This window comes from Mastigoproctus giganteus, chromosome 14, assembly GCF_048544385.1.
Source record: "Mastigoproctus giganteus isolate SK-2022 chromosome 14, ASM4854438v1, whole genome shotgun sequence".
NCBI lineage: Eukaryota > Metazoa > Arthropoda > Arachnida > Uropygi > Thelyphonidae > Mastigoproctus > Mastigoproctus giganteus.
This window is the reverse complement of record NC_143588.1, coordinates 8882977-8905246: the sequence shown is the minus strand read 5'-3', so window position 1 is coordinate 8905246 and position 22270 is coordinate 8882977. Positions and strand designations below refer to the sequence as shown.

Sequence of the window (22270 nt, the reverse complement as noted above, 5' to 3'; positions counted from 1 at the left end):
TTTAGGCCCAAATGGATGTCAGATGGACTAATGAGACATGTGGCAGAGAAGTAAAATGCATGGGATGCATATCAATTATCAGGAGACACAGAAGCCTATATTAGATATAAGCTAGTCTGTAATCAAGTCACAAAGAAGGTTAGGCAAGCGAAGGCAAATAATGAGTTCTTTGGCAAATGATGCAAAGAAAAACAGCAAAGACTTCTTTACTTTCATAAACTCTAGAAGAAAGGGGATGAATCATATCGGTCCACTTTATATCAATGGTTCGAAGGTCGATGATTCCGCTCAGGTAGCTAACAAACATGAGTATTTTGCATCTACATTCACATATGAGGAATTCTGTAGGGATGTGCAGGCCAGCAGCTAATTAAACTCTAATAGGGAGCTAAATGATTTTGTAATTACTGAGAAGCAAGCTGAAGAGAAATTGTTGAAGTTAAACATAAGAAAGGTACCCAGAGTGGATGGGATCTATCCAATTATATTAAGGGAGGCAGCAAAGGAAGTAAGCAAACCGTTAGCCAAAATTATGAGAGCATCCTTATATTAAGGGGTCCTATGGATTGGAGATGTGCAAATGTATCCCGATTTCATAAAGGGCAGAAGATCAAAGTTTGACACGAGTAATTATAGACCTGTTAGTTTAACTTTTGTTTCAGGGAAAATAATGGAGTCACTCGTTAAAGACGTAATGCAAGACCATCTAGACAAAGCTGCAATTATAGTTCTGACATAGCATGGGTTTGTTATGCATACATAATTTCATTGGATACTACAATATAGTCACAAAGGAACTGGATGCAAAAAATTATTTTGATATCATATACTTGGATTTCAGGAAAGCTTTTGATACTGTTGCACATAAAAGGCTGCTGTACACATTGTAGCAGTGTGGCATTAAGGGCAAGTCGCTGCTAGGCATAAAGGAATGGTTGAGTGGGAGAAGAAAGAGAGCCACAATCAATGGACGCTGCTCTTCATGGACTAAATGTTATTAGTGGAGCACTCTGAGGTTCGGTGTTTTGCCATTATTTTCTATATTTATCAATGATATTGATGAAAGTATATCAGGCTTAATGTCCAAGTTTGCAGATGATACAAAGGTTGGCAGGTTTGTTAACCATAGTAATGACAGTACACTGCAGCAACAGGATCTAGAAAAGTTGAGTAGATGGGTTGAGAAGTGGTAATTGAAGTTTAACCTTGAGAAATGCAAAGTACAGTACTACATATGGATAGCAGAAAAAAGAAATGGTTGTAATTGTGCAGTCAGATATGAAGTTCCCTGAGAAGTGCAGAGAGGCTGCCAGGACAGCTCATGGGGTTGATATACAGGAATTTTGCCAAGAGGGATAAGGAGGAGATTATCTGTTTTTATAAGGCCACACCTCGAGTAATGCATACAGGTCTCCATGCCTCAATTTAGGAAGGATGTAGAACTGGAATGAGTACAGAGAAGGGCAAAGAGTTTGGCGAGGGGAACAATGAAGTGCTCTTACCAAGTAAAGCTTCAGTTCAATAAATTTGAGTGTCTCAGCAAGTGTTGAGACTAGGCAAGTGCTAGGCGATCTGAGCTGTTTAAGGATTTGAATGGTTTGAGAAAGCTCAATGCTGATGGGATTCTTTCTCTTGCTCATATTTTGCACCTGAGGGAGCAAAAATTCAAATCAAGGAAAGACAGCTGTAGAATGTCTGCACTGCTTTGTTGTGCAGAAATTTGCCTTTAGCCTGCAAGTGGTTGATTGCTGGAACCAATTTCCATTTGTCGTTATGGAATTTGATAGCTTAAATAAATTTAAGGAGGACTTAGACAAACTTTTGGATGGAATAGAAAGGTGAATTGGGAAGTGTCTTTCTTTTTTTTTTTTGGCTTACGCTGTATAAATTTGCTTTTTTTGAATCATATGCTAAAACTAATGCTAATTTCCCCTGGCATTACCTTTGCTATGATTGGAACATTATTTACATTTCTATATAGTAAAGATGGACTAAGGGGAGGTACCCATGGACTGGAGATGTGCAAATGTGACCCCAAATCACAAAGGAGGATCAAAGGGCGACACAGGTAATTACAGACCTGTTAGTTTAAATTCTGTTCCGTGGAAATTAATGGAGGCACTGGTTAAAGAAAAATTGCAGGATCATCTAGACAAGACTTCAATTATAGCTCAGACACAGCATGAGTTTGTTAAGGGGAAGTCTTGTCTGACCAATTTGATTGTATACTATAATGTGGTCACAAAGGAACTGGATGCAGGGAATAACTTTGATATCATATATTTGGATCTTAGAAAGGCTTTTGATACTGTTGCACATGGAAGACTGCTGAACAAATTGGAGCAGTATGGCATTGGAGGCAAATTGCTGATATGGATAATGGGATGGTTGAGTGGGAGTAGACAGAGAGTAGTAATCAATGGACACTGCTCATCGTGGACTAATGTTATTAGTGGAGTCCCTCAGGGTTCAGTGTTGGGTCCATTATTGTTTTCTGTATTTATAAATGATATTGATGATGGTATATCAAGCTTAATGTCCACGTTTGCAGACGATATGAAGGTTGGCAGGGTTGTTAAGGACACTAATGACAGTACGCTGCTGTAACAGGATCTAGAAAAGTTGAGCAGATGGGCTGAGAGGTGGCAAATGAAGTTTAACATTGACAAATGTAAAGTACTACATGTGGGAAGCAGTAACCACAGAGTAACGTATCAACTCTGTGGTACAACACTGACAGTGGTAGAGAACGAAAAGGACCTAGGGGTAATTGTGCAGGCAGATATGAAGTTTTCTGAGCAGTACAGACGGTCTGCAAGAGTAGATCATGGTGTCTTGTCAATGATATACAATAATAATGTTTCTAGCAGGGATAAGGAGGTGATTATTCCCTTGTATAAGGTAATGGTCAAGCCACACCTTGAGTACTGTATACAGGTCTGGAGGCCTCATTTTAAGAATGATGTAGAGCTGTTGGAACAAATACAGATAAGGGCAACAAGATTGGTGAATGGAATCAAGGGTTACTCGTACGAAGAAAGGCTTAAGTTTTGCAAATTATAGTGTCTGGAGATTAGGCACTTGCGAGGTGACCTGATTGAGGCGTATAAAGCTTTGAATGGTTTGAGCATGCTCAATGCTGATGGGATTCTTCCTCTTGCTCAGAATAATCACCTGAGAGGGCATAAATTCAAATTGAGGAAAGACAGATGTAGGATAGATGCTTGGAAGTTTGCCTTTAGCCAGCGGGTAGTTGGTTGGTGGAACAGACTTCCATCCTTTGTTGTGGAAGTTGATAGCCTAAATAAATTTAAGGCTGAGCTGGACAGATATTTGGAAAGAACGGAGGAGTTTTCTGGCTGATGCTGCATAAGCTTGCTTTCTTGCATCATTTGCCTCTGCTAATGCTAAAGACAAAGTTTTGTCCAAAACATGGTTGAGTATTTAATAAAAGAGTCACACAACTGAATTTGTATGTTCTCAACCTATATATATATATATATTGGAGAATTTAATAATTTATTTTCTGCACATCAGTATACAAATGTGTGCTGTCATTGCAACCACCATGGATATCAATATCAGTAGGCCGTCCAATAGAATGTGCAGTAATTTTCAAATTGTTTTGACCAGTGCATTGATATTTATAGTTCCATATTTTTCATTATAAACTTAAACTAATTTATTTTAACAAAAATATAAACTTATATTTAGTTTATATTAATTAATATCAATTAGGCTTAATTTGTCACCTGTGAATTCTCAATGTTATTTGGTTTTTAGGAGCATTAGCAACTAAGGCCATATTGTTCTGGGGATATGCGGTGGTCATTCTCTGACCTTTCCGCATCCTCCGTATTTGGTGGGCACGGGCTCGAACCCCAGGCTAATCAAGAAGCGTGTGCTACGCACTGCTGCTCCTGCCCACCTGGCTACGGAGGCACCCGTGAATTCTCAATAGCAGCAGCAGTAGTAGTAGTAGTAGAGGCATGTGATGCAAGAAAGCAAGCTTATGTAGCATCGCCCAAAAAAAAAAAAAAAAAAAAAACATTTTACATACCCGTACACTGTAAAAGTTTATCCAATTCCTCCTTGAATTTATTTAAGCTACCAACTTCAACAAGGATAGATGGAAGGTTGTTCCACCAATCAACTACCCGCTGGCTAAAGGCAAATTTCTGCACATCTATTCTACATGTCTTTCCTCCATTTGAATTTATGCCCCCACAGGTTTGCAATCTCAGCAAGAGGAAAAATTCCATCAGAATTGAACTGCTCAACCCACTCAAGGACTTATACACCTCAATCAGATCACCTTGCGGGTGCCTAGTCTCCAGATGCTGCAATTTGCAGAACTTAAGCCTCTCTTGATAAGAGGATCCCTTCATTCCCCTCACCAATCTTGTTGCCCTTCTATATATATGCTTAAGTAACTCTACATTCTTTCTAAAATGAGGTTTCCAGACCTGTACACAATACTCAAGACATGGAATGACCACTGCCTAATACAAAGAGATAATCACCTCCTTTTCCCTACTTGCAAAATTCCTGTATACCATTGACAATACCCCATGGCCTTCTCTGGCAACCTGTCTGCACTGCTCAGAATATTTCATATCTGATTGCAAAATTATTCCTAGGTCTTTTTCATTTTATATCACTCTAAGTGTAGTACTTCAGTTGGTACGTTTTGACCAGTGCATTGATATTTATAGTACTAATATACAGTACTTTGCATTTGTCAATGTTAAACTTCAGTTGCCCCTTCTCAGCCCATCTGCCCAACTTTTCTAGATCCTGTTGCAGTAGCACACTGCCATTACTGTCATTAACAAACCTGCCAACCGTTGTATCATCTGCAAACTTGTAGACAATACAAAGGTTGGCAATTATTAAGGCTGATATATCTTCATCAATAGCATTGATAAATGTGGAAAATAACACTGGGCCCACACACCGAACCCTGAGGGACTCCACTAATAACATTAGTCCATGAAGTGCAACATCCATCGATTACCACTTTCTGTCTTCTCTCACTGAACCACTGTTTTATCCATTGTAGTGACTTGCCCTTAATACCATACTGTTCCAATTTGTACAGTAGTTTTCCATGCACAACAGTATCAAAAGCTTTACTGAAATCCAAGTACAGTAAACCCTCGATTTAATGGATTTCGGATTTAACGGATCAGCCAAAGAATATTACAGTAATGTACATATTACTGTATTCTCGACCATATTATTTTTTTATTAGGCTATACAAAACTTCAGTGTTATCATTAATTAAAAATGATTAATAATAATTACCTATTTCCATTATTGTTTTGATAATTGCCTACTTTTATTTTTTAATCAAATTCAGGAAATTGTTTTTTATTCTTTCTGAAAACGTGTTCAAATAGCTGTTTTCCCGGATTACAGATAAGAACAGGCGGTGACTTGCGAGTTGAACATGACTTGGGACTCTAAACTGCAGGCCTACTGACTCGCTTTGTTTCAGTCTCAGTCTGCCTCAAGCTATTGTGTGGTCAGGTTGTACACAGAGTGTTTATGTGATTTCTGAATTGTGACTTTATTTATTAAATAATTTTGCAATTCTTAAAATTTAAAATGGCATTGAGTGATAGAGGAGTTAAAATAAAATGTGTGAACATAAATGTGTCACAGAAATGAGAGCTAAGTGAGAAATTAGAACACGGCGCCACAGTAGCATGTGTTTGTTAAATTTGCGGCGTAAAAAAACAAATTGTTTCTGATATCTGTACATCAAAGGCCAAATTGCAACATAATTTTATATTGTATAGTACCATATATTGTATTAAAGCTTTTTTTTTTTTTTTATTTACATTAAGAACAATAAAAAATGCCCCCCCCCCCCGTTACATTCGATTTAATGGGCTTTCGGCATTAACAGACATCCCTTCTCCCCTATTAGTCCGTTAAATCGAGGGTTTACTCTATACGATATCAAAATAATTTTTTGCATCCAGTTCCTTTGTACCACATCATAGTATCCAATCAAATTTGTTAGATAAGACTTTCTCTTACCAAACCCATGCTGAATCTGAATTATTACTGCAGTCTTGTCTATGATTCTGCAATGCTTATTTAACCAGTGACTCCATTATTTTCCCCCGGAACAGAAGTTATACTTACAGTTCTATAATTTCCTGTGTCACCCTCTGATCCCCTTTGTGAATTGAGATACTCTTGCACATCTCCAGTCTGTGGGGACTACCCCTGAGTCCAAGGATGCTCTCATAATTATGGCTAAGGGTTTGCTAAGTTATTACAAAATCATTAAGCTCCCTGTTAAAGTTTAATAAGCTTCTGTTCTCCATTTCCCTACAGAATTCCTCATTTGTGAATGTAGATGGAAAATACTCATACAGTTTGACAGCTATCTGATCATTATCATATTATTAGCATTCTTTTCCAAAGATTTCTTGTAATCTGCCTTCGCTTGCCTAACTTACTTTGTGACTTGAATACAGACTAGCTTATATCTACCACAGGCTTCTGTGTCGCCTGATAATTTATATCAAGCGATACAGACATCTCTTGCATTTTTCTTCTCTGACATGAGTCTCATTAGTTCATCTGACATCTAATTGGGCCTAAATCTAGAACAGTATTTCTTAGTTGGAACAGAAAGCCTAGTAGCTTCTCAAATTACTTCTCTGAATGCTTCCCATTTAGAATTTGCTGCTGGTAACATCATCAGTCGGTCCCACTGTATAGAACTTAAAAAAAATCTCTGAGACCTGTAGTGAGCTTTACGAAAGCAAATATTCTTCCCTTTACCCCTGATGTTAGTTATATCTTGAAGTAAATCCCAAATCAGTACAATGTGATCACTGTCACCTAGTTTTCCTTTATCTGCAATTTCTTAGTGCATGAATAATCGCTGCTGATAACTAGATCACGAGTATTACTCTCCCTGGTTGTCTCTCGCTAGTTTAAGAAAAAAATTCCCCAGGGGCCAAAAAATATTTAGGAAATTATTTGAATAGTAATTCCAAAATAAATATTGTAATGGCAGTGTTGTCTTTTTTTCACTTAAAATATAAAAAAAACAAAAGTATTTTTTTATGTTGCATATATGTGGCCAACATGGCCACATATGTTGGTTACTTTATTTCTTGAGAAGCCGTGTCGGCCACATGTGTGTGAGACGCTATTACGGCATACATATGAAGGTCGTTTGTGATTAGTTTATTGCACACGCAGCGAGCGCTGCAATAAAATTAATTATGATAAAATAAACTCTCAAACATCGCTATAAGTTTGTAAGTGTTGTTAGAGATTTTGTGAAAACAAGTTCGTTAGCGTGTTGCATTATCCATCATATTGTGTTGTGTTTTTCCACAAGTTTGTACAAGTGTTGTGTTTTTCCGCAAGTTTGTACAAGTGTGTTGTGATAAAAAAAAAAAAATCTAAAAAGGAAAGGCTAAAAGAAAATTACTGAAATATGAGGAACTGAGAGAAATTGCTGGAATTTACAATTAAGCAGAGTTAAACCTCTCAGAGACACACTGCTGTCAAGTTTTTTCAGAAGTTGAACTTTATTTGTTATGAGAATATGGTGTTTGCACTTTACACCATGAGAGGCACTTCTTTTAAGCATTGGAATAATGGCTGGGGCTAAATGTGAGCAAGTTATAACAATAAATAGAGAAAAACAAGTGGGAATGGCTTGCCAGTGTTTACGAGTTCGCACCAACAGCTGATGCTGCAAACAACGCCACCAAAACATTAGTGTCAGGTCGGTGTGCCGACCTGGGAAATTTGAAATTATGTTCGGGGAAATTATGTCCGAATTAGCGGTAGAACCGGATTAGTGATGGTCGATCTGTATCATATACTTGGATTTCAGGAAGGCTTTTGATACTGTTGCACATAATAGACCATTGTACAAATTGGAGTAGTGTGGCATTAAGGGCAAGCTGCTGCTATGGATAAAGGAATGGTTGAGAGGGAGAAGACACATAGTTGTTATCAATGGACACTGCTCTTCACAGACTAATGTTATTAGTGGAGTTCTGCGGAGTGTGGTGCTGTGCCCATTATTGTTTTCTGTATTTGTTAATGATATTGATGAAGGATATCAGTGTTAATGTCTAAGTCTGCAGATGATATGAAGGTTGGCAGGGTAGTTAATGAAGACATGCTATGCAACAAGGTCTAAAAAAGTAAGCAGTTGGGCTGAGAAATGTAACTGAGGTTTAATATTGACAAATGCAAAGTTCTGCAAAGTAGCTGTAATCCTAGATTAACAGACCAAACACTCAGCATAGTGGAAAATGAAAAGACCTGGAGATAATTTTGCAGTAAGATATGAAATTCTCTGAGCAGTGCAGACAGGTTGCCAGGACAGAACATGGGGTTTGTCAATGATATACAGCAATTTTTTGCTAGCAGAATTATGTAGGTGATTATTCCATGTATAAGCCAATGGTCAAGCAGTGTGGAGATTGGAGCAGTGTGGCACCTTGAGAGCATGCATATGGGTTTGGAGGCCTTATTTTAGGAAGGATGTAGAGCTGATGAAGCAGGTACAGGGAAAAGTAGAGATTGATGAAGGGAACAAAGAGGTGCTCTTATCAAGAAAGGCTTCAGTTCTGCAAACTGCATCATCTGGATGATTGGATGATTGTTTTCTTTATTGAATGATTATTTTCTACAGCAGCATGTTCAGGAGGCAACTCGATTGAGTAAAACTCTTGATCTGATTATCAGTAGTGATTCTTCATGCATTAAGAATCTGTAGATAAAGAAACCACTAGGTGGAAGTGATCACAGTGTGCTGAAGTGGGATTTACTCAAAGAGGTAACTAACATCAAGGGTAAAGGGAAGGTTTTTGCTTTTGTAAAGATGACTACGGTGGTCTGAGACAGTATTTAAATTCTATATGGTGGGACCAACTGATGATGTTACCAACATCATCAGTTGGTCCCACCATAATTACCAACAGCAAATTCAAAATGGGAAGCATTCAAAGAATCAATCTTGGCAGCCACTAGGCTCTTCATACCAACTAAGAAATATTGTTCCAGATTTAGGCCTAAATGGATGTCAGATGAACTAATTAGACATGTGATAGAGAAGAAAAAAGGCATGAAATACATATAAATTTAAAAAATTGTTGTGACACAAAAGCCTATGATAGATATAAGCTGGTCTGTAAGCAAGTTACAAATGAGGTTAGGCAGGTGAAGGCAGATTACATGAAATCTTTGGCAAAGCATGCAAAGAAAAACAGCAAAGAGTTCTTTACTTATGTAAACGTTAGAAGGAAGGGGATGAATCAGATTGGTCCACTTGATATTGATGGTTCAACTGTTGATAATCCTACTCAGGTAGCTAACAAACTAAATGAATATTTTGCATCTACATTCACATATTAGGAGTTATTCAGGGAGGGGAATGCCAGAGGTGTATTAAACTCTGGCAGTAAGCTAGATAATCTTGTAATAACTGAGAGTAAAGTGGAGGAAAAATTGTAGAAGATAAACACAAGAAAGGCACCTGGGATAGATGGAATCTATCCAGTTATATTAAACTGGATAGATTCCAGTTATATTGAACTGGATAAAAGGAGGCGGCAAAGGAAGTAAGTAAACCCTTAGCCATAAGGGTTTTTTTTTTTTTTTTTGGCTGATGCTGCATAAGCTTGCTTTCTTGCATCAAATGCCTCTACTAATGCTAATGCTAATGCTAATGCTAATAATTATGAGAGCTTCCCTGGACTCAGGGGTGTTTCCGATGGACTGGAGATGTGCAAATTTGACCCCAATCTACAAAGGAGGAGGATCAAAGGGAGACAAAGGTAATTACAGACCTCTTAGTTTAACTTCTGTTCCAGGGAAATTAATGGAGGCAGTGGTTAAAGAAGCATTGCAGCATCATCTAGACAAGACGTCAGTTATAGCTCGGACACATGGGTTTGTTAAGGGGAAGTCTTGTCTGACCAATTTGATTGGATACTATGATGTAGTCACAAAGGAACTGGAAGCAAAGAATAACTTTGATATCATATATTTGGATCTTAGAAAGGCTTTTGATACTGTTGCACATGGAAGACTGCTGCACAAATTGTAGCAGTGTGGCATTGGAGGCAAATTGCTGCTATGGATAAAGCGGTGGTTGAGGAGGAGAAGACAAAGGGTGGCCATGTTATTAGTGGGTCATGTAATTCATTTAATTAGTGGAGTCCCTCAAGGTTCAGTGTTGGGTCCATTGTTGTTTTCTGTATTTATAAATGGTATTGATGATGGTATATCAGGCTTAATGTCCAAGTTTGCAGAAGATACAAAGGTTGGCAGGGTTGTTAATGACACTAATGACAGTATGCTGCTGCAACAGGATCTGGAAAGGTTGAGCAGATGGGCTGAGAGGTGGCAAATGAAGTTTAACATTGACAAATGGAAAGTAGTACATATGGGAAGCAGTAACCCCAGAGCAACGTATCAACTCTGTGGTACTACACTGACAGTGGTAGAGAAATGGACCAGGGGGTAATTGTGCAGGCAAATATGAAGTTTTCTGAGCAGTGCAGATGTCTGCAAGAGTGGCTCATGGTGTCTTGTCAATGATATACAGAATTTTTCTAGCAGGGATAAGGAGGTGATTATCCTGTTGTATAAGGCAATGGTCAGGCCACAACTTGAGTACTGTATACAGGTCTGGAGGCCTCATTTTAAGAATGATGTAGAGCTGTTGGAACGAGTACAGAGAAGGGCAACAAGATTAGTGAATGGAACAAAGGATTGCTCTTAAGAAGAAAGGTTTAAATTTTGCAAATTACAGTGTCTGGAGACTAGGCACCTATGAGGTGTCTGATTGAGGTATATAAAGCCTTGAATGGTTTCAGCATGCTCAATGCTGATGGGATTCTTCCTCTTGCTCAGAATAATTGCCTGAGGGGGCATAAATTCAAATTGAGGAAAGATGGTTCTAGGATGTGTGCAGAAGTTTGCTTTCAGCCAGGGGGTGGTTGATTGGTGGTTTGTTTGTTTGTTATTTGGTTTTCAGGAGCATTAGCAACTAAGGCCATATTGCTCCGGGATATGCGGTGGTCATTCCTTGACCTTTCTGCATCCTCCGTATTTGGTGGTGACGGGCTCGAACCCCGGTCTAATCAAGAAGAGTGTGCTACGCACTGCTGCTCCTTCCCACCTGTCTACGGAGGCGCCGGTTGATTGGTGGAACAAACTTCCATCTGTCATTATAGAAGTTGATAGCTTAAATATTGAAGGCAGAACTTGACAAACATTTGGAGCGAGTGGATGGGTGAAATAAGGGGTTTTTTTGGGCTGATGCTATATAAGCTTGCATTTTTTGCATCATGTGTCTTTGCTAATGCTAATATGGATACTAGGCACCTGTGAGGTGATGTGAATGAGGCATTTAAGGCTTTTAGTGGATTGAGCAAACTCAGTGGTGATGGGATTCTTCCTCATGCTCAGACTATGCACCTGAGGGGGCATAAATTAAAACTGAGGAAGGATGCTTGCAGAATAGATGTATGAAAGTTTGGCTTTAGCCAGTGGTGGTTGATTGCTGGAACAAACTTCCATCTGATGTTGTGGAAGTGGATAGCTTGAATAAATTCAAGGAAGAACTAGACAAACTTTTGGAGGGGATGGATAGGTAAAATTTTTTGTTTTTTTTTTCATGGTCGCTAAAACGTTGGCTGATACTGTATAAGCTTGTTTTCCCTGCATCATTTGCCACTGTTAATACTAAGATATACTTCTCTTTTTTTGAATGAGGGGTAATTACAACAAATGCTGTACAGTTTTATGAATTAAGAAAGAATACCAGTTACAAGAAAACCATACTATATATATATATATATACAAAAATGTTTCAGCGACCAAACGTGCTGGGTCACATGATATCGTGCTCTGTGATTTATTAGTAATTCTTTCAGAAGAAATAACAGTAATATCGAATGTTTGATATCATTATACTCACCATCCAAGCTATACAGGAAGAAGGCTTTTTCGTCATTCCATAAACATCAGGTAATTATGTATTTACATTTTAAATTTAATATTCTAATACAACGTAAACAACAGCCGGCAACTAAGGTCAGCCACATCCACTAATCTAGCACTTATAGGACTAGTGTGGTCAGGACGAACAGGTGTTCAATGCCTCCGGTATTTCCAGAGTTAAACTATCTTCACCCTGAGGTGAAGATAGTTTAACTCTGGAAATACCCTGATATAGTTTAACTCTGGAAATACCTTTCACCCTGAAACTGGGTCATGATCCTTGTTTAGGACCATGCCGAGTGTCTCCGACTAAGATAAGTTTTTATTCAATTGCTACCTACCTTTGTCCTTGATTATCTACAACTGACTGTTTTGTTTCACCGTGAAAATATTTTAAAGAAAATACCAGGATGCCACCCACTCAGGCTAAACAAACTTGCCAGAACGGCTTCTGGAAAGTTGTACACACAGTGGTATGCAATGGCCCCTGCGCTGCCCTTTGTGAAAAATGTAGCAAAGTAAAAGTCGCAAAGCTGACTAGTGTCTCCTAAGCAAAATATACCTGCAGTCATTGTGGGAATGCAGTACCTGTGCTAGTAAATGCATCACCTGATACAGCCTCCACCCCATCACAGGCACCCCAGTTACGCTGAGTAAACCTCCATATAATAACCCTCTAGATATGGACGATAAAACCGGTAAAATGGGTGACACGCATCAGCCATCAGCCATTTCAAATGGATAGCTCTAATGGAAAAATAGCGTCAATGACAAGATCATGAGATATGAAGGATGCAGCTGCACAGTCTGCAGACCCGATTCCCAGTCAGAGATGTGTCAAGATCCAAACCAACATGGCCCAAGACAACATATCCTACCAGAAGCAACAGACATCTTCAGCTACCAGAAATCCAGGACGCCCAGTGACCAGCCCAACTGCAGGTGATACTCTACATCTTTCAAGCATCTATAATGCAAATTATTGAAATGAAACTGAAGGAATTGTGCTGTCTGATAACTGCCTCCCATCCCCTCAAGTGGGCAAGAGCACCCCCGAATGTCTTATACCTTGTTTCTCAACGGAGATACCTAGTGAGGGGTCACAATGTAAACCTGTACACCTGAGTAGCATTCATGGTTACTCTTCCAACCCTTCCAGCCATACAGATCGTGAATTACATGGAAAAGAAGATTGTTTGTTTGTTTGTTATTTGGTTTTTAGGAGCATTAGCAACTAAGGCCATATTGCTCCGGGATATGCGGTGGTCATTCTCTGACCTTTCCACATCCTCCGTATTTGGTGGTGACGGGCTCGAACCCCGGTCTAATCAAGAAGCATGTGCTATGCACTGCTGCTCCTTCCCACCTGGCTACGGAGGCGCCTTGGAAAAGAAGACCGCACTGAAACCCAGCCTAACCCTAGTCAGTCGAAGCTGAACAAAACACCTAGCATGCAGCATATCCATACAGCTCAGAAGGATGTCACACAATTGCAGCTTGGCAATTTCAGTTTCCTGAAATAATTTTATTAATTTCATTAGCACCTAATCCACACAATTGGTTTCTAAATAAACAAATATACATGTGTGTGTGTTATTTTTGAGATTTTTAATGTAGATATAACCAATCCATACGATTGGTTGCTAAATAAACAAATATACATATATATATATATATATATATATATATATGTACTTAATTTATTTGTACATTATTATTTTGAAATTGTGGTACTACTTGGGAGTGTAAGATTTGTAGTTACAACCAACCCGCTAGTTATATTTAAAACTAGCCCTGGTATGGATAGCCATAAAAACAACTAAATTAATAAAATTTTAAAAAAAGCTGGAGAAATTGGCAAATGTTAGTGAAAATAAATGAAAATTAACATTCTTCCTCATGGTCATACCTCTGCTCAGGTACTCCTCTGACTTGATGTTGTTATTTCCGTGCTCGTTATAACCAAGTTCAATTGTATAGAAAAAAATCTCAAAAATAACACACACACGTTGTGTGTGTGTGTGTGTGTGTGTGTGTGTGTGTGTGTGTGTGTGTGTGTGTGTGTGTGTGTGTGTGTGTGTGTGTGTGTGTGTTATTTTTGAGATTTTTTTCTATACAGTTGAACTTGGTTATAACGAGCACGGAAATAACAACATCAAGGCAGTAATGAGCAAAAAAAGCCATAATGATTTTAATTTATGCGTAATCCCATACAATCGCTCACTGTTATAATGAGCATACTATATGGATATACCGTACAAATTTTGGTAACTATGTAAACATTCTTAATTGCTCAGATAGTCGAAAAAACCCAATTCTTGGAATAGAAAAAAATGAAAGGGGCAACTTAGCTTTTATGACCACCCACATCGGATTAGGGGCCAGTTTATGATCTAGCCTTGTCCTTTTGGGGATGGGAGCTATACAATAGTGCACTGGTGTTCCGCTTATAATTTCTATGGTTGCATTACCCTATTTACAGATTGTCTTATATTTACTGAACCATAAATTTATTTCGGGACTTCTAAGAATTTTGGAAACGATAATTGTTTGTATGCAGTTCGCTTTACTGTCATTTTAAAGTAAAACCAGTTAGAAACAAACCCTTCCTTTGGAAACATGTTTACTAACAAAAGAAAGTGTCTCTCGATTCACGAAAAAGTTGAAATTATTTGTGAGTTAGAATGTGGTGCAAAAAATGTTGAAGTGTGTAAAAAATTTTCTTTGTCTTCTTCAACAGTATCGACATGTTTACATGTTTACATATCAGCACTAGAAAAGAACATAACTGGGAAAAAAAAAAATTTTGAAAATGCAAGTTTACAAACATTGATGAAGCATTGCTTCAATGATTCACTACACAAAGAAGTGCTGAATTTTCAATAGATGGTTTTATCTTGAAGGCCCAAGCAGAAAAATTTGCTAAGCAATTTGGACGTGATGATTTTATATGTAACAACAGTTGGTTGGATCAATTTAAAAACTGACATAACATTGTTTATACAAAAATTAGTGGAATCTCAATCTGCAGATCCAATAATGAAAAATGAATAGATTGACCGGGCAGAAATCAGAAAAGATTTCAATGACAAAGACATCTTATAATGCCGACAAAACAGGAAATTGTGTTTATTATTAATTAGTATTGTTTTTAATTATGGAGAAATAAATTGTGTTTAGTATTAAGTCTATGGTTTTAAAATTACAGACAAACAGATTGTGTTTAATATTAAGTGTATTGTAATTATACAAGCATATTAATACAAATAACATGTAGGTATATACTAATATTATTTTTTTCTCTCTAATATTTCTTTTGTGTTTTGAATCTATCTTTTTATCAGGTTATTGAGAATTTAAAAAAATAGGAGGTAGATTTAATTCATCACTGATGTAGCAAGTAATGGTTATAATGAGGAAATTTTGTCAGTCCCTTGATGCTCGTTATAACCAAGTTCGACTGTATATGGTTTTTGCTATTGGATAGAGCCACCAACCCACCTTGCGACATGCTGACAGAGCTTGGTAGTATTACTTGTATATACTCATTTTGTGTGTTGTGGTCACAGGAAATGGTATAGCAGTTTAGCTAACAGGAGGCAAAATTAAGTAAGGAATTAGGATAGAAATAAACACTTTTACCCTCATATAAAGGTTCTCCTCCAACTTCCTCTAAGTTATTAAAAAGTCAATTTAACTCCTTATTAGAGTTTGATAAACCTCTGGCCTCCACTCACATGTGAATGTTGATGCAAAAAAGTCGTTCAGTTTTTCAGCTACCTGAGCAGGATCATCAACAGTGGAACCATCGATATCTAGTGGACCAATCTGATTCATCCCCTTCCTTCTAGAGTTTACATAAGTAGTAGTAGTAGTAGTGGCATGTGATGCAAGAAAGCAAATGTATGAGCTTATGCAGCATCAGCCAAAAAAAAAAAAAAAATATATCACACCATTCCCTCCAAATGCCTGTCCAGTTCCTCCTTAAATTTATTCAACCTATCAACTTCCACAACGACAGATGGAAGTTTGTTCCAGCAATTAACCACCCGCTGACTAAAGGCAAATTTCTGCACATCTATTCTACATCTGTCTTTTCTTAATTTGAATTTATGCCCCCTTAGGTTCGTAATCTGAAAAAGTGGAAGGATCCCATCAGAATTCAGCGTGCTGAACCCATTCAAGGCCTTATATACCTCAATCAGATCACCGCACAGGTGCCTAGTCTCCAGCCACTGCAATTTGCAGAACTTAAGCCTCTCTTGGTAAGAGGATCCCTTCATTCCCCTCACCAATCTTGTTGCCCTTCTCTGTACACGCTCAAGTAAATCTACATCCTTCCTAAAATGAGGCCTCCAGACCTGTACGCAGTACTCAAGGCGTGGCCTGACCATTGCCTTATACAGAGGGATAATCACCTCCTTTTCCCTGGTAGCAAAATTCCTATATATCATTGACAAAACCCCATGACCTGCCCTGGCAGCCTGTCTGCATTGCTCAGAGAACTTCATATCTGACTGCATAATTACTCCCAGGTCTTTTTCATTTTCTACCACCTTAAGTGTAGTACCACACAGTTGGTACGCTTCTCTGGGGTTACTTCTACCCATATGCAGTACTTTGCATTTGTCAAGGTTAAACTTCAGTTGCCACTTCTTAGCCCAGCTGCCCAAATTATCTAGATCCTGTTGCAGTAGCACACTGCCATTACTGTCATTAACAACCCTGCCAACCTTTGTATCATCTGCAAACTTCGACATTAAGCCTGATATACCTTCATCAATATCATTGAAAAATATACAAAACAACAGTGGACCTAACACCGAACCCTGTGGGATTCCACTAATAACATTAGTCCACGAAGAGCAGCACCCATTGATTACCATACTCTGTCTTCTCCCACTTAACCATCCTTTTATCCATTGTAGCAACTTACCCTTAATACCATTCTGCTCCAATTTGTACAATAGTCTTCCATGCGCAACAGTGTCAAAAGCTTTCCTGAAATCCAAATATATGATATCAAAATTATTTTTTGCATCCAGTTCCTTTGTAACCACATCATAATATCCTATCAAATTTGTCAGACAAGACTTTCCCTTAACAAACCCATGCTGTGTCTGAATTATTGCTGCAGTCTTGTCTAGATGATCCTGCAATGCATCTTTAACCAGTGACTCCATTATTTTATCTGGAACAGAAGTTAAACTAACTGGTCTGTAATTACTCCTGTCACCCTTCGATCCCCCTTTGTGAATTGGGGATAGATTTGCACATCTCCAGTCCGTGGGAACCTCCCCTGAGTCCAAGGACGCTCTCATAATTATGGCTAAGGGTTTGCTTAGTTGCTTTGCCGCCTCCTTTAATATAACTGGATAGATCCCATCCACCCCAGGTGCTTTTCTTACATTTAACTTCAACAATTTCTCTTCCACTTTGCTCTCAGTTATTACAAGATCATTAAGCACCCTGCTACAATTGGATAACCTTCTGTCATTTTCAAACCTTAATAATTCCTCACGTGTGAATGTAGATGCAAAATACTCATTCAGTAAAGAAATCTTTGCTGTTTTTCTTTGCATCCTTTTCCAAAGATTTCTCATAATCTTCCTTTGTGGCTTGATATCCTTAAAAAGGCCTCTGAGGTTGGGCAAATTCATATTTTAGCAATAAATAGACTCATACACCATGAAAATATAAGTATTTTACTGTGACTAAAATATTTACAAATAAAATAAATATTTATAAAAACTGCTATTATATTAAATTAAATTATGTACATTGTAAAAAACATTAAAGTTATGATGAAATCCTTGCGATAAAATACACTAAAATAAACCGGATTAAAAGCGATAAAAATGATAAAAATCTGGAGCTTTCGGAAGCATCGGCTTCCTTCTTCAGCAGTAACAAAACTTCTTACAGCACATCCTTATATAACAGGCTCACGGTACTTATACATGTGGTTCAGTCGCCGCATGGTCTGAATTGGAAGCAGAAACTGCTGCAGGAAGTTTTGTTACTGCTGAGGAAGGAAGCCGATGCTTCCGAAAGCTCCAGATTTTTATCGTTTTTATCGCTTTTAATCCGGTTTATTTTAGTGTATTTTATTGCAAGGATTTCATCATAGTTTTAATGTTTTTTACAATGTACATAATTTAATTTAATATAATAGCAGTTTTTGTAACTATTTATTTTATTTGTAAATATTTTAGTTACAGTAAAATACTTATATTTTCATGGTTGGTGTATGAGTCTATTTATTGCTAAAATTTGTGACTTGATTACAGACTAGCTTATATCTACCATAGGCTTCTGTGTCACCTGATATATATATATATATATATATATATATATATATATATATATATATATATATATCCCATGCATTTTTCTTCTCTGCCAAGAGTCTTAGTTCATCTGATATCTATTTAGGCCTAAGCCTTGACAGTATTTCTTAGTTGGCATGAAAAGCTTAGTAGTTTCCAAGATTGATTCTTTGAATGCTTCCTATTTAGCATTTTCTGTTGGCAACATCATCAGTTGGTCACACCTTATAGAATTTAAAAACTGTCTGAGAGCACTATAGTCATCTTTACAAAAAGCAAAAACTCAGTATACTGTTATCATTACCACCTGGTGGTTCTTTTACCTGCAGATTATTAATGCATGAATAATCACTGCTGATAATCAGATCAAGAGTATTACTCCCACTGGTTGCCTCTTGAACATGCTGCTGTAGAAAACCGATCCAATAAATCCACAAAAGTCTTGCTAGTGTGCAAGTAACCTACCCACAAGTTCCAGTCAATATCTGGAAACTTAAATTCCCCATTACAAGACATTCTGATTTACTGGCCCATTCTTTCTCTGTACAGTTATTCGTTGTACTCATCAGAGTCATTGGGCCTATAACACACTCCCACTCTCATTTTTGTTTTCCCAGTACTTATGTCACACCAAACTAACTCAACACCGCACTGGCTACCCACGTCAGATAGATGTACTGCCTTAAATTTCATGTTTTCTAACTAAACAGCATAACCCCTTCTCCATTCCTATTCTGTCTGTCCTTTCTGTATATCAGGCATCAATATGGACGCCATAGCACCTTTCAAACAGGAACTTCAGCGAATTAGTTACAGACTTACAAAACAATGGCAGACTAGCTGGGAGACAACCTCATTAGGACAGAGAGAGTCTTTTTTCCCACAGTACAAGAACATCCCAAATCATATTCTGCATGGTTTTCACCCAGTCTCCAGGCTACCTTTCTGCTGACTGGGCATGGAAGCCTAAATCAGAAGCTACACAAATTGTGAATAGCAGAGACCCCAAAGTGAATAGCAGAGACCCCACTACTTCCAACAGCCAGAATCATGGAAACGTGCTATTTCACTGCCCAGCATATACAGATTACAGATACCAAGTGGACATACAAGCAGGACCCCCTACATTCAGGAACAAAATAAGAACTAGTAGAGAACAGGATAACCCTGAGTATTAGGACCACTGTTGTTTTTGATTTTCATAAATGACATCAATGAAAGAATAGAGGGCATGATGTCTAAATTTGCAGATGTGAAGATTGGTAGAGTAGTTAATGATCACCACCAAGCAGAGCTTCTTCAGAGTGACCTATATAGACTTCAGGGATGGTCAGAAAAATGGCAGCTATGCTTTAATCCAGTAAAGTGTAAGGTATTACACCTAAGGAACAGTAACCCCAAAATAACTTATACACTTGGTGGAGTTGAACTAAAGCTGATAGTGGAGGAAAGGGACTTGGGTATTATGATATGGTCAGACATGAAGTTCTCTGAGCATTGTAGACAGGTTGCAAGGAAGACCCATGGTGTCCTATCAATGATTTATCGAACAATTGTGAGTAGAGATAAGGATGTCATAATCCAATTACATAAGGCTATTGTTAGACAACACTTCGAATACCGTGTCCAAGTATGGAGACCACACCTAAAGAAAGACACTGTGCTTCTTCAAAGGGTCCAAAGACGGGTAACTCACCTGGTGAGATCAGTAAAAGGGCATCCATATGAGGAAAGACTTAGAATATGTGGGTTGCAGAGCTTGGGAACTAGGCACCTTAGAGGAGATTTGATTGAGGTGTTTAAGGCTCTGTTTAAGTAAAATGAATGAAGATGAAATTTTCACAGTTATAAGTGATTCTAGAACTAGGGTCCATAATTTCAAGTTATGGGGTGAGATATTTAGACTGGACTGCAGGTAGTTTTATTTTAGCCAGCAAATTATAAATTACTGGAATAAATTACCTACATGGGTGGTAGAGGCTGACAGTTTGGGGAAATTCAAAGGTCAGCTGGATTACCTAAGGGAGGAAGGAAACACATAGGTTGTCTATTTCCTTTTCTCTTATTAATTATTTATTTTTAAAAATTTTTCTTATTATTATTATTTATTATTTTTTTTTAATTTTATTTTATTTATTTATTTTTTCTTGGCTGGTGCAGCATAAGCCACAGGCTTCCTTGCACAATGTGGCTTTTGCTAATACTAAAATGAAAAAGGAGAATCCTTTGACCGTGCCAGCTCCAAAACGTAATCCACACAGAAAATTTTGAAATAACTGATCACTAGAGAAATATTTAGAAAAGAGGATAATTTAAATCTTATGTGAAAGTAAAAATTTTTTTTTTTTCAAAAGTACATAATGATAGTAACGAATAGTAACGAGACAACCGTTTTAATGCTAGATGATCAGTGGAGTAAAAACAGCGCGCATGCCCGTGCAACAACAATAGCACATGAATAACGTGCCTCACTCAGCTCATTGCACTTATCCGTTGTATTTGTATTTGAATTTCAGTTGATAAAGAGACTCGTTAGTCTCGAAAGCTACTGCCTGTTACTTATTAGTATATTTTACATTAAACTGAGTTATAATTATACGTATCTATATTTGTACATAATCATATTAAAAAGATAAAATTCAAGCAATTGTTTCATTTTTTACTTTTTATTTTAGTGTTTGTTCAACTTCAAAATTTTCTATGTTGTTCTGTAAGTAATATATAAGTACATATAGTTGATAATAAATTTGTCAAAAAGAATTATATATTTGTTTAATTTTAAGCTTATAACAACTTAAATCTTATAGCATCTTATAAGAGAAATAAGTTTATTTGATACTTTCAGTTATCTAGAGTATCTCATAATAGTTGGATATACAGAGTTATACTGTATATAAGTATTTAACTGCCACATTAAAAAGACTTGTTTTAGGGTTTAAAAGGAGAATGTTGTTTAGATATTCTTAAAAAAAGATTTATGAAGCAAATAATTTATGATTTATACTCACAAAAAAACTCAATTACAACACATGGGTGATTGTAAAAATCTCAACCAAAATTATTACTCTTATTGTGCAGACTACCTATAATTGCCAGACTACCTATCATTTTTCATCTTCCTAGCATTCTCACTAGCTGTGTTTTGGCATTTGCACTTTAGGCTCCAAACTGCTAGACCTGCCACTATATGATACATACTAACCATATGATACATATGGCTAGTGTATATGAAACATATCACCAAGCATATTATTTTTTAACAGAAACTGCAAATGTGTTCATATATGTGCCCATATACTTATAAACTCAGGTAAAGAAATCTTTGAAACACCATTAATGCAGACATAACAGAAGCACACAAATTTTTACAAACTTTGTTTCTGAAGATGATGAACTACAAGAAAAGAATGATTACTAATAAAACTGTAATTACATACTAAATTTTATGCACTTCTTATAAAAGTTTTAAAGGCAACTTTTATAAAAGTTAGCAAGTATGCATAATCTGTACAATACATACCTATTATCATCAGTAACACCATCATATCATACAAGGCAACTGCGTGTACCTTAAGGAAAACCCATGTTGCGAGTTATTGGCATTATCTCTGGAGAAACTGTTACTTCTTACCTTCAGCATGAATGGTTTACTCTTAGCTGTGGAAAACATAACATAAACATCACACTTAATTTTCATCTCATATTTAATTTACAAAACAGAGTAAATTATTATTAAAATATTATGTGTTAATAATTAAAAATTTAATTATTAACACATAATAGTATATGCACAAACTGATCAAATTTTATCTATTCACTGGCAAAACAGATGGATTTCCCATTCCATCATTCAAACTTTACAAAAAAGAAAGTAACACTCTGCAACTGGAAATGAATAAGCTGAAATCAGCATTAGTATTGGCAATATGATGCAAGGA

General features: G+C 37.2%; 1 protein-coding gene across 1 annotated transcript in view; it reads right to left on the bottom strand.

Moving 5' to 3' along the window:
- LOC150074971 (uncharacterized) overlaps window positions 1-22270 on the bottom strand; it is a 286394-nt gene that overhangs the window by 3526 nt on the left and 260598 nt on the right. The window contains exon 7 of the mRNA XM_090388694.1: window positions 21853-21989. Within this exon, the coding sequence (XP_090244820.1) occupies window positions 21874-21989 (116 nt within the window). The 3' untranslated portion in view covers window positions 21853-21873. The remainder of the gene's footprint in view (window positions 1-21852; window positions 21990-22270) is intronic.